The sequence below is a fragment of the Gorilla gorilla genome, chromosome 1 (genome assembly GCF_029281585.2).
Source record: "Gorilla gorilla gorilla isolate KB3781 chromosome 1, NHGRI_mGorGor1-v2.1_pri, whole genome shotgun sequence".
Lineage (NCBI taxonomy): Eukaryota > Metazoa > Chordata > Mammalia > Primates > Hominidae > Gorilla > Gorilla gorilla.
Genome location: NC_073224.2, coordinates 49,393,392 through 49,406,277, shown reverse-complemented (window position 1 = coordinate 49,406,277; position 12,886 = coordinate 49,393,392). Strand labels below are relative to the sequence as shown.

At 34.5% G+C, this 12,886-nt stretch overlaps 1 protein-coding gene across 12 annotated transcripts in view; it reads left to right on the top strand.

Annotated features, from left to right (window-relative positions):
• The window catches only part of CD55 (CD55 molecule (Cromer blood group)), a 72,340-nt gene that overhangs the window by 29,993 nt on the left and 29,461 nt on the right, over positions 1-12,886 (top strand). For 6 of the 12 annotated variants that reach the window (XM_004028306.5, XM_004028307.5, XM_019029976.4 and 3 more), the window contains one exon: positions 8,666-9,622. The exons of the other annotated variants lie outside the window; for them this stretch is intronic. In XM_004028306.5, the coding sequence (XP_004028355.2) occupies positions 8,666-8,730 (65 nt within the window). In that variant the 3' untranslated portion in view covers positions 8,731-9,622. Of the gene's footprint in view, positions 1-8,665; positions 9,623-12,886 lie in introns of those variants that run through there. 12 annotated transcript variants of the gene reach the window in all.

Here is a 12,886-nt window from a genome sequence, read left to right as displayed (position 1 = left end):
TGCTCTTGTTTTTTCTAGATCCTCTAGAGGTGATGTTACTTTGTTAATTTGAGATTTTTCTAACATTTTGATGTAGGTGTTTAATGCTACAAACTTTCCTCTTGACATTGTTCTGGCTGTGTCCCAGACACTCTGGTATGTTGTATCTTTGTTTTCACTAGTTTCAAAGAATTTCTTGATTTCTGCCTTAATTTTCAGAATGCCAAAAGTCATTCAGGATTAGGTTGTTTAATTTCCATGTTATTATATAGTTTTAAGAGATCTTCCTGGTATTGATTTATATTTTATGCTGTGGCCTAAGAGTATGGTTAGTATGATTTTGGTTTTTTGAATTTGTTTAAAATTGCTTTATGGTTGAGCATGTGGTCAATCTTAGAGTATGTGCTATGTGCAGATGAGAAGAATGTATATCCTGTTGTTCTTGGGTGTAATGTTTTGTAGATGTCTGTTAAGTCCATTTGGTCAAGTGTCAAGTTTAGGTCATGAATATCTTTGTTACTTTTCTGCCTTGATTATGTGTCTAACATTGTCAATGGGGTGTTGAAGTCTCCCACTGTATTGTGTGGTTATTTCCATCTCTTCATAGGTCTTTAAGAACTTGTCTTATGAATCTGGATGATCCAGTGTTGGATCTGAAAAGAGTAATAAAAACATTATCATTACTATCATTATTATTTATTGTGGTTATTTTATATTTTGAATGAACTTCTAAGCTAAAAGATTTATCTTGAAAGATTCCAACTGTTGGAATTCACTTTGTTTTAAATAGAAATAAATGTGTTTCAAATGAAAGTCTGATGATTTAATGATCACAAAAGTGATGAGTTTAATAAATGAGTTTTTTCTCACCTGCTCAATGGCACTCAATGAAGGTTTGAAATGCCTTTTTTTCCTGAAATTCTTTAAGTATTTATACCCTTTGATTTTCTAGAAAACTTCCCTTAGTCTTAGTTGGCATTCCAGCTTGTGTTAAAAAATAAAGAGGAAGTCCTTCCTTCTTAAACTGGACATATGGCAACATTTTTTGTGTGTGATTTCATATTTGTAGGAAATAAACCTGAAAATTATATTCATTAAATTTATTATGTGAATGAGGTTACTCTTCTTTAAAGATAAATTAACTCTACTGCAAGAAAATTGTTTCATCAATTACACTGCAATGTAAGTAAAATGATACAGATGATCTTTGAATTTTGGAAGTATTTGATTTTTTTTTTCCTATTCTGCTAAGGAAGAAAGACTGACTAATGTTACAGAACTTTCTAATTTGCCTTGTAAATGAAGCATGTGTTGTGAATTTTAAATCTATTCTTCCGTTGGCTTTGTATAAGTGTTTCCCAATTTTTTTTTGTGGGGGGTGGGGGGGTGCGTTAATTCTTGCTCTCTCCTCACCAAAGACCTTTTTAGACATTTTTTCTTGATCATCCTCCACCACACATATACTGTAAATCAGTTTATGTATCACATATATATCTGCACTCTGTACTTAAAAAAGGAAAATTTTTTTTTAACTTTCATCAGGTATCACCCCCATTGAGAATGCTTGCTTTCTGTTGGTTTTGTTTTTATTGTTTTTAAAGACAAAATCATATAGAAGAAAGAACTTAACCTCTGGAGTCAAACCAGTCGGATGTTGGTTTGAATCCTGTTTTTTTCACTTAGTAATTATTCAACCCAAGTGATTAACTTAATCTCTCTGAGACTCAGTTTTCTCATGTAAGAGATAGAGATTGTGATTCCTGTGAAGTATTTGAAGCTTAATGTGATTAGTGGGTATGAAAACTCCAAGCACAGTCCTAAAAGTTGAATAAATATTAGCTTAAGGAAGTCACTGCATGCAATCACTATTATTTTCCTAAGCTGGATTTCTGATAATTTCATCACTCCCTCTGGCCACACCAAAGAATAAGAACAGTCTTTTATTCAGGTAATATTTACATGTTTTCTCTGTGGCAAGTACTGTACTGATTTTTTTTAATGTATTATTTCATATTCTTCTCACAACAATCTTATAATGTAGCATTTATACCCCATTTTCAGCTAAGAGAACTGTGGTTTTGCAAGATTTGTAACTTGCCTTTCACAGAGCTAGTAGGCAGTAAATAGAGGCCGATGACTAGTTTCTCTGTTACCAGGTTTATTGTTTTTTTTTTTTTTTTTTTTTTTTGGAGGGGGGACAGGGTCTCACTCTGTCACCCAGGCTGGTGTGCAGTGGTGCAATCTCGGCTCACTGCAACCTCTGTTTCCCAGGCTCAAGTGATCTTCCCAGGTACTTTAAAAGATAGAAAGATGCTCATCCTAGTGACAGACCAAGAGACAATACAACCCAAATTGGACAATTAAGGTGCCGTGATTCCCTACAAGTATTGCTTTATTCCCCTCTGTTGCTAAAGTCCTATACTGAGACATTCATAAGTCCCTCATGGGGACTAATAGATCAATTTAAAGAATAATAAATAAGAAGTCAGGAAATATTCAATGAAATATAGAAAATATTTTTTCTCTATCCCCTAACAATTGTGTACTTATTTATCCTTTAAACTTGAATATGGCATATATTACAGACTAGCCCAAATCTAAATGTACTTTCAAGAGTCTTGACTCTTAAGTAGCTATTTGAAGTTAATAAGATGTGGTTACAGGGGTCTTTATGTCTTATTACATGCCCCTATACATGACAAACTTAAATCCCATTATAAAGTGACATCAGTTATCTGCCTGTTATTCAGGTTTAAGTCAGATAATATAATCATATAATCTTTCTGTGATACGTTTAGTCTGGAAAAGGAAGTATGTGAATTTCCCTTATTAAAAAAATTGAAGAAATACAGAGGTACAGAAAATCCAACGATGATGGCAAGACACTTAAAGGGTCCTGTGGATGTCTCTCTGAGGAAGCAGAGTTGAATCTGCATTTACAAAATGGAAAATTTAAGGGTTACTCAAGCATACTGTTTTTCAAATCATCTATGAAAATCTCTTCCCAGGGTGACTTCACTTGTCCACAGGCCCTTTATTCTGTTACATTAAGTATGATATAAGCAAGAACAAAACCTTTCCATAACTTTTTGTTTTCATAGCACATGCATTGCATTTCCACTTTGTTAGCTCTGCAAGTTAGACCTTTTGAAGTGTCTGGGTCATCCCACATTTCTTCAAAAAAGATGATGTGCATCCTCTAGGTCACTCCAGTTCTTGGAGGTAGGTAGATAGAATTCTAAGTTGGGTTCTTTGGCAGTGAAGATGATACCCTATATATTAATGTAGTATCTGTCTAATGTAAATTTTGTTTGATGAATATCAGGTATTTTATTGAAAATATTTCAAACAGTTACAATTATGGCCTGAATCTGGGGCTAGAAGTGAGTTTTTCTATGGCAATAAACTGTTTGACTTACCCTTTCTTGGTCTCAGTTTTCTTATCTGGAAACAAGATATTAAGTGCAATTTAATAAATATTTGTTAAACACTTTCTACTGTTCTACTGTTTGCCATGCACTGTGTTAATAATGAGAGGTGATCAATGAGATAATAGGTGGCAAACTGCTTTGCAATGTTTTCAACACTGCAATACAGTTCTACATGATGGGGAACCTTACTAAAATACTCCTTTTGTGGGGGAGAAAACCTTTTTCTAACATTATGTTATTTTCCCACCTAAGAGCTCTTCGGTTTAATCTTAGGAACATTGGAATCATAAATATTATTTCATTCATTATTTCATACTTTCATTTTTCCCAAGTTGTATAAATCTTAATGTTGATTCACCTTTGGTTTTCTGTAGATAACAAGTGAATTTTGAGATCATAAACAGTTGCCTTTGAACCTGAAAGTTTTGTTTCTAATTTGGGAGATAATATGCTCTTATTAATTTACTGAGAAGATATGTAGAATTTTGTTTTTCATATTTCTGTGTTTTGCCTTGGTTTTCTGTTAAACCATCAGCCTCTACACTTTCTTCTAGAACTATGTATATGTGTTGAGCATTGTTCTGGGAATAGCCTTTTACTTCTGTCATCCGGATGTTCTAGATCACTCTGAATTTTCTGTCTTGATTTAGTATTCAAATAAAAAGTAAGATATTGAAAATGGTGGAATTAGTGGGAACTGGTGACAGAAAGGGGGAAACCCAAAATTTTTTAGGAGCTGTGATTTATTTCATGGATAATCTTTCTAAGTTAATGATACAATTCTAGGGGATCAGTTAAATAAACTTCTAAAGTAAAATACTGTAAAAACTTACCTGTGGTAGAAATAGCTGTTTTTTAAATCACAATTTTCACATGGCAGTGCAATTGTACAGTGTCTCTATTTTGCTGATTTGGAGCCAAATACACTCATTAGTCATGTTAGATTCAGTTACTATTCTAGTGTCATCTGTCATTTCGTTTGTAGTACAGACCAATAGAGTTGAGTCCAAGGACACTCGGCAGGGTTGGTGGGGGTGGTGGTGGGAGGGGGGCTGTTGGTGAGGAAAGAGAGAATGAGGATGGTGAGAGAAAAGGGCAAATGGGTGCATTTGAGAAGAAAGATTGTGTAAGCTATAAAAATGATTTGATGTTGACCAACTTATTTGGCCAATTATTTGCTGTTGTTCAGCTCAAAATAGTGCTTTGAATCTTAAAAGTGAATATAACTTTTTGAAATGAAATTTAATCTACCATAGACTGAACACTAAAAAGCATATTCTGTAGGCAAAGTAAATATAGTTTGCCCTCCAATCTCAGATGATAATAGTACAGGCATATTTCCTGTGATGGAGAAATGTCTACATATCTGTTATATCTACTATAAACTAGGTAAATGTCCTTCCCATTAACCACATATGTTAATGTTCAACTTCCTTCTGAGACTCAATTTACTCATCTAAAAAATGAAAGTGAGCTCTAAGATGCTTTCTAGCTCTAAAATAACATAATTCTGTCACCATATTTGAATGCTCAACGATCAAAACATTTAAAATCGAGCATGATTGGGTTGAAACACTTTAGAAGCCTCTCAAACCTGTCAAAAAATTTTATTTGAGCATTGTGATACTCTAAATATATTTCTTCATTTTTCTTTCAAAGAAAACAGGACAAATAAAACATGCATTTGTCAAAAATTTGTGACATAAGGAAGCCATATACAAAATGCAATTAATATCTCCTATTTGTAACTCACTTCATAACCAGTATGTATGTCATTGTGAAACTATAATGTAATTTTAATTGCTCATGTTTCTATTAACTGTGTTACCATATCTTTCCCCTTCAAGGATTTCTTGCTGGTACTCTATTAATTACCCTAATTCTAGTCATTGGACTATGGAAAATCAGAGTGAGCAGAAATTCTGATGATTTTTAAAAATTTATTCCCAGTTTATTTCCAGTAAAATTTGGTACTGTATCAGTAGATGACTCTCTTAGCTTTATTTAAATTTTGGCGTGTCTCTGTATTCATTTTTGTCTGTAATTACTATCCTGGATTAACAGACTTCATGGCTATTTTTTCTCAATATATTCAAAGGCGCATTTCAAAGCAAAGTGACTTGAAGTCTCATTTTGTGATCTATTAATCCACTGATTTTTTTTCCACTCAGTGTAATTTATGATAGTATCTAGTGTTGCACAGAAGCAAAGAAATCTAGGAAAAATCAACCTCTAACATACTGTGAAATTGCCTGTGATTAGGGCTTTTTCTCACTTATATTAATAGATGCCAGTCCAGCTCAAAACAGCGCAGTGGTTTAGCAGCAGACAAATGGGGGAAATATAGTACCTACCTCATATGATTGTAATCATATATCAAATGAGTTGCCACCTGTCAAGTGCTTAGAACATTGCTTGGCACATAGTAAGCACTCAGATATTAAAACAACAACAGCACACACACACATCAGTATTATTTAAAATATCTAATCTGCATTGAATATACATAATGTTAAGTATAAATGTCACGATTGGCTCTGATGTGTCCTGTAGACAGAGGGTGATTTAAATTGACCCTCTTCTGTTTTGTAGTTTTAACTGTTCAGAAAACTAGTTGTGGAATTTATACAAACTTGAGTTATTTCTAAGCTGCCCTAATGCCTGTCCATTTTTCCCATTAATAAGAAAACTATTAATTTAATGCTGTTATTAAATTGCCTGTTTTAATTCTTTAGATGATGTGACCTATCTCCTTTTTACCCTCTACAATTTTTCTGCTTAAATTAAGAATATTACTTAAGCCTATTATAAGTTAAAGCATGTAAATATTCTTTAACTCACTAAATGAGTCAGTCTTGTAGAAAAATATTTGACCATTAGGTCCAGGGGAGTGATTAATAATTTTTACAGGCATTTGTTTAATATCAACAAAATATTCTAGCTGTCATGATAGCAAATATAGTAAGACATAACTTTTTCTCCAGATATATCGGAAACGTTTGAGGAATGTGATTTAGAGCCTAGCAAAAACTCACAGTTAGTACTAAGTCATCTGAAGTGAGTTGGTATGGAAGCATCAGCAAAGCTACTCTGAAAAAAAATAAAACCACCAATCTTACGTACTTTCTTGTATTTGTTCCAATTCTCCTTTTGAAATACTGTTATCAGTTTATCAAGTTATAAAGTATCAATGTATAGAGTATTATCAATTTACCAAAGCTACTGCTTTGAGACTCCCTGGATGGGTGGGAATGGAGACTGGGCGGGGGAGGGCGGAGGGCGGAGGGCGGGCGGGGGCAGGGCAGCAAGATGTGATAAGTTTACCAGGTGCTGTCTCTTGGCTTTCATCAGTTTCTTTACATACTTTGGTAAGGTGATTGGCTGTGATACTTGTATGTCCTATTAAGGACATAAAGTACTGGAACATAGAAGGAGGGAATACAGTAATTTCTGCTTATCCTCGGTTGGGGGGCAGGGTGTTTCAAGAACCCCCAGTGAGTGCTTGAAACAACAGATAGTGCCTAACCCTATATATGCTGTGTTTTTTCCTGTATGTACATACCTATGAGATAAAGTTTAATTTATAAATGAGGCACAGTAAGAGATTAACACCAACGAATAATCAATTAGAACAATTTATTGTAGCAAAAGTTATGTGAATGGGGTCTCTCTCTCTCTCAAAATATCTTATTGTATTGTACTCACCTATTTTCAGATTGCAGTTGACTGTGGGTAACTGAAACCACAGATAAGCAGACTAATGTATTTGTTTTGAATTGTATTTTGGGGTTTTGCAGTGAACTTAATTGCTTATTTTCTGAATTAGAGGGAAAGTCATGCAAACTCCTAAGAAAGAATTTGTCTTTTTTATGTGCACATAAAAAACACTCCACTTGCCTTATTTTGGAAACAAGCTGTTGAGGGTAAGAGCTAGCTTTATATATGTTTGGCTAGCCTCCTGATTTCATATTGATTTAATTAAATATTTGATCTTAATTAAGACAGGATATAGTTAATGTGCAAGTGATAATGTGGTTTCATTTAATGATTCTTCATGTTTGCCTATCAGAGGATTGATTTATTTCTTTTAGAAGAGTTAGGTCTGTATGATAAATTTTAGTTTAGGGATGGAAGTGTAAGCAGATGCCTGACTTCGTTTTTTGATTGAAATGACAGTTACATAATTCAATTCAATAGTTTTTTTCTTCTCTACTATTCAGCTCTTATAATGCACATGAGAGCAACAAAGTACTCAATGTTGTGTTTGACCATTTAAGTGTAACTGGTGGTACCTCAGAAATAAGACTTTCTGGTAAATTATAAAAGGTATATATGGTTTAATAAAATTACATTTCTGTATCTTGCAAAATATCCATTAATACCCTTGGCTAGGGGGTTCTTCATGACTTTTAAAGGATAATAGAGGCTTAAGTCTCTGCTGTCACTAGAGTTGTTTTTTTCTTTGTTGAATGAATGACTAATACATTGAATCTCTCATTACTATGACACATCGTCAGTTCTGGACTTGGTAGCAGTAATGCTTATCATCTCATCCTACATTTTGAACTCAGTTTATTGTAACGATTAGATGCTATAATGCCACAAATATTCGGGGGGAAAGGGATGATACATTAGGACTTAAAGAGAATGCCTTCATTATGATAATTTGCATCATGAGATGGTTGACCTACCTTGTATTTTTCCTTTTGCTTGGTGGCTTTTAGAGTTTTCATTGTTTAAGAAAAATTATAGTATGTGCTAAGATATCCTTTTATAGGTCATGTTTATAGATCTTAAAAGACATCTCGTATCTTTATACAAAATTATCACACAAAAATAACTTGGTGTAAATGTATCTGTAAAACTTTCTGAGTGTCTTCATCTCTTAATCTTCTCTTCCACGTGTAGTAGTATTCAGGGGTTTTTATTTATTTTTATATTTTTTTAACATCTCCCACACTTAGGAATTCATTGACTTTTAATCTGAAGGTACCTTAATTCATTCAAGCTTAGCCACTATTCAACTCGAGAAACTAAAAACTCCATGTCACATTTTAGTTGTTGCTGTAGCTGATAAACCCCACCTGTAGAATCTTGTCCATATTCTATTACTCATTATTTTTTTTGTTTTGCACCCCAAATTAACTGATTCTTTTTGGTGATTTATCACATAGTAACTAAAAATTTATATTTATCACTAGTAAATAAAATCATTTTGATTTTAACTTTTTTTTTTTTTTTTTTTTAATTTTCAGGGCACACGTGTTTCACATTGACAGGTTTGCTTGGGATGCTAGTAACCATGGGCTTGCCGACTTAGCCAAAGAAGAGTTAAGAAGAAAATACACACAAGTATACAGACTGTTCCTAGTTTCTTAGACTTATCTGCATATTGGATAAAATAAATGCAATTGTGCTCTTCATTTAGGATGCTTTCATTGTCTTTAAGATGTGTTAGGAATGTTAACAGAGCAAGGAGAAAAAAGGCAGTCCTGGAATCACATTCTTAGCACACCTACACCTCTTGAAAATAGAACAACTTGCAGAATTGAGAGTGATTCCTTTCCTAAAAGTGTAAGAAAGCATAGAGATTTGTTCGTATTTAGAATGGGATCACGAGGAAAAGAGAAGGAAAGTGATTTTTTTCCACAAGATCTGTAATGTTATTTCCACTTATAAAGGAAATAAAAAATGAAAAACATTATTTGGATATCAAAAGCAAATAAAAACCCAATTCAGTCTCTTGTAAGCAAAATTGCTAAAGAGAGATGAACCACATTATAAAGTAATCTTTGGCTGTAGGCATTTTCATCTTTCCTTCGGGTTGGCAAAATATTTTAAAGGTAAAACATGCTGGTGAACCAGGGGTGTTGATGGTGATAAGGGAGGAATATAGAATGAAAGACTGAATCTTCCTTTGTTGCACAAATAGAGTTTGGAAAAAGCCTGTGAAAGGTGTCTTCTTTGACTTAATGTCTTTAAAAGTATCCAGAGATACTACAATATTAACATAAGAAAAGATTATATATTATTTCTGAAGCGAGATGTCCACAGTCAAATTTGTAAATCTTATTCTTTTGTAATATTTATTTATATTTATTTATGACAGTGAACATTCTGATTTTACATGTAAAACAAGAAAAGTTGAAGAAGATAATGTGAAGAAAAATGTATTTTCCCTAAATAGAAATAAATGATCCCATTTTTTGGTATCATGTAGTATGTGAAATTTATTCTTAAACGTGACTACTTTATTTCTAAATAAGAAATTCCCTACCTGCTTCCTACAAGCAGTTCAGAATGCCGTGCCTTGGTTGTCCTAGTGTGAATAATTTTCAGTTACTTTAAAATTATATTGTACTTTCTCAAGCATGTCATATCCTTTCCTATTAGAGTATCTATATTACTTGTTACTGATTTACCTGAAGGCAATCTGATTAATTTCTAGGTTTTTACCATATTGTTGTCATCTTGCCAATTACATTTTAAGTGTTAGACTAGACTAAGATGTACTAGTTGTATAGAGTATAACTAGATTTATTATGGCAATGTTTATTTTGTCATTTTGCTTCATCTGTTTTGTTGTTGAAGTACTTTAAATTTCATACGTTCATGGCATTTCACTGTAAAGACTTTAATGTGTATTTCTTAAAATAAAACTTTTTTTCCTCCTTAACCACAGTTATCACAACTAGCAGTTGTGATAGTTTCTAATTTCCTAATAGTTTCTAATATTAGGAAATTCTTTGAACTTTCCTAGAAGTTCTAAGAGTAGGCACATATCCATCCACCTATTCATTCATTCATTTGTTAAATATGAGGGCCCGCTCTGCCTATTCTATAATAACCCAGTGCTTCCAGGGATAGCAATAACACTGGCTCAGCTATTCAGAAAAAAAGCTGAGTGCCTACTATGTGCAAGTTGTCATATGCTAAATGTGAGCTTACCAAGATAACTGCAAGTGTCTGCCCTCAAGTTGCTTATAGTTTGCCACAGGAAGACCAAAATATATACTTATTGAGAGAAAGAAGATTAAGTTACGAGTGTTACAGCCCCGAATATGGTGGGTGCTTAAGCTGTTTGTTAAGCAGTTGAGTGGCAGGGAGGGAGATATTCAAGGCAGGAAGCTGATTGAGAAAGCAGTAATAGATGAGATTATAATGGCAGGATGGTCGAAGTAGGAAAGGCTTAGAGCAAGGGCTAGACTATGTCATGTGTTCTGTGTAGAAGTGAAAATTGTAAGCTCTAGACTTTTTATTCTGCTCGATCAAATCAGAATCAGTGAGCATAAAATAGGTTTCTAATAGCAAGAACTTGCTATTTAGATAAGGGTAAAAGCGGAAATACTATTAAACAGTCATTTACCTTGAAGAAAACATAAACAGTAGGCTTGCTGAGGGTAAAGATATTTTCTTGTAGGATTTATATTTACCGTGTATCCTGTAGTTATGAGGTTGAGTGGTTTTATTTTTGCTTAAGATAACCTCTCCTGTGAGATTTTACTTTGATTGCAAAGGTTGTATTGCCTTTCCTCTTGAGACTGATGTATTTGTTACAGCAAGTTATACCTGCTCACTGTAGAAATTTGAGTTTTATAATATTTAGCCCACTATCACTGTCACTTTTCTGGGAATACTTGAACATGAATAATTTTTGTCTTGTCACACCCTAGCCCTGTTTGCTTTGGTTAATGTCCAATGTGCAAATGCCTCATTTTCCTCCCACCCATCCTGAGTGTTTTCTTCCTCCTTACCGAAACTAAAAACAGCCCCTTCCCTCAAGGTACTGCTTCCTTTGCAGCCTATTCCAGTGGCGGCTGGTTTATTTTCATGCATATGACTCATTGTTAAGAGGTGGTGGTGGTGTTTTCCTTGTTCCTTTGTCATGTCTTCCATCTCAACCCCCACACACATCTCTTTAAAAAGAGTAAACTGTCCATTCACTCTGGTAGGGTAATTTACTAAAATGTCAAATGTTTTCCCTATAATTCTCCTTGGTGAAAAGCATGGATTCTGGAGACAAATCGGAGCCCTGGCATTTATCAGCTGCAGGACTCAAGGGATGTTCCTTGTCAGTGTACCTTAGTTATCTATGTGTAAAGTGGGCCTAAAATCAGTACCAGCCTCATAGGATTTGCAATGAGAATTAAGTTAATACATGTAGAGCTTAAAATAGTGCCAGCCATGTAGTAAGTGCTCAGTAAGTTTTAGCTCTTTTTAGTGCACAGGTGGAGAGATTGCCTTAGGTGGAAGCATGCAGGGCTTCAGTACATACTAGGAGGGAACTATTGCAGGTGGGTTGGAGATGCCCATGGTGGCAGCTTTTGGAAATTGATTTCACATTTCTTCTGTTTTCTCAGGGACATATACATCAAGGTCATCATAAAAATGATGACACATGAGGAGGTGTTATGTTTGAAGACAGGCAGAGAAGGAAAGGACTAGAGACATTTAGTTAATTAGCAGGCAATGCTAAAGACCCAGTTGAGGTGAGTGCTCATGAATTTCGAGTGCAATCATCAAGCTTGGTTCTGAGTTTTTCTGCAGTCATATTTAGCTTTCTAGATACAGTCTCAGAAAAAACCAGTTGCTTGGATTTAATCATGATTGGGTGTTCCCAAGTGAATTTGATGACGTGAGTTGAGCATGTGCACAAGGGAGTGATTAAAATGATGGACCATAGAATTTAAGCTATGTGAGAAGGGAAGTGAAGACATATGAGTGGTAAGAAACAATGAGTAACAGGATCAATATTTTGTAGACCTTAATGGGGTCATGTCATTGTTAGACTTGGGGTACTATTTAGGATGAACTAGAATGGTAATATGCAGTAGTGAGAAATAAGAATGCGTCAATTGAGGGTAAAACAGAATTGGCAACCAGAGGACAAAGCTTTCTACAAATACACTTCCCCTTCATTTTGGGCACAAAGTTAGACACATTTCCTGGCACTCTTGCAGTTAAGTGTAGACATAGGACTGAGTTCTGGCCAAAGGAACATGATCAGAGATGTGTAGCATTTCTGGGTCTGGCCCTAAAACATCCCCATATGTGATCCTCCTTGCCTCTTTCCCTACACTGAGTTGATGAAAGTGACTGTAGTAACCTAGTAAGTCATGTGCTAAAGATAACAGAACCACAGAAAGGAAGGAGCTTGAGTCATTGCTTTGAGGAGAGCTGTCTGCTGATCAAGAACACCCACTTTAGATTTCATGTGAAGAAGAAATAAACTTCTGTAATGTTTGAGTTCTAACATTTTGGGGATTGGTGTGTTACGTTATTGTGGTTGACATTATCTAAACTAACACTGAAGCCTTCTAGATTTTGGTGATGCAAGGGTTTAAACAGAACTGTGGTTGTGAGAAGTTGAGATAAAATGGTGGACAAAAGTATTGGTGCGGAGGAGGCCATGGAACATCTTAATTGATACTGAAATCACCAAGAAGCATGGGGATTCATGTTAGAGAGTGATACTG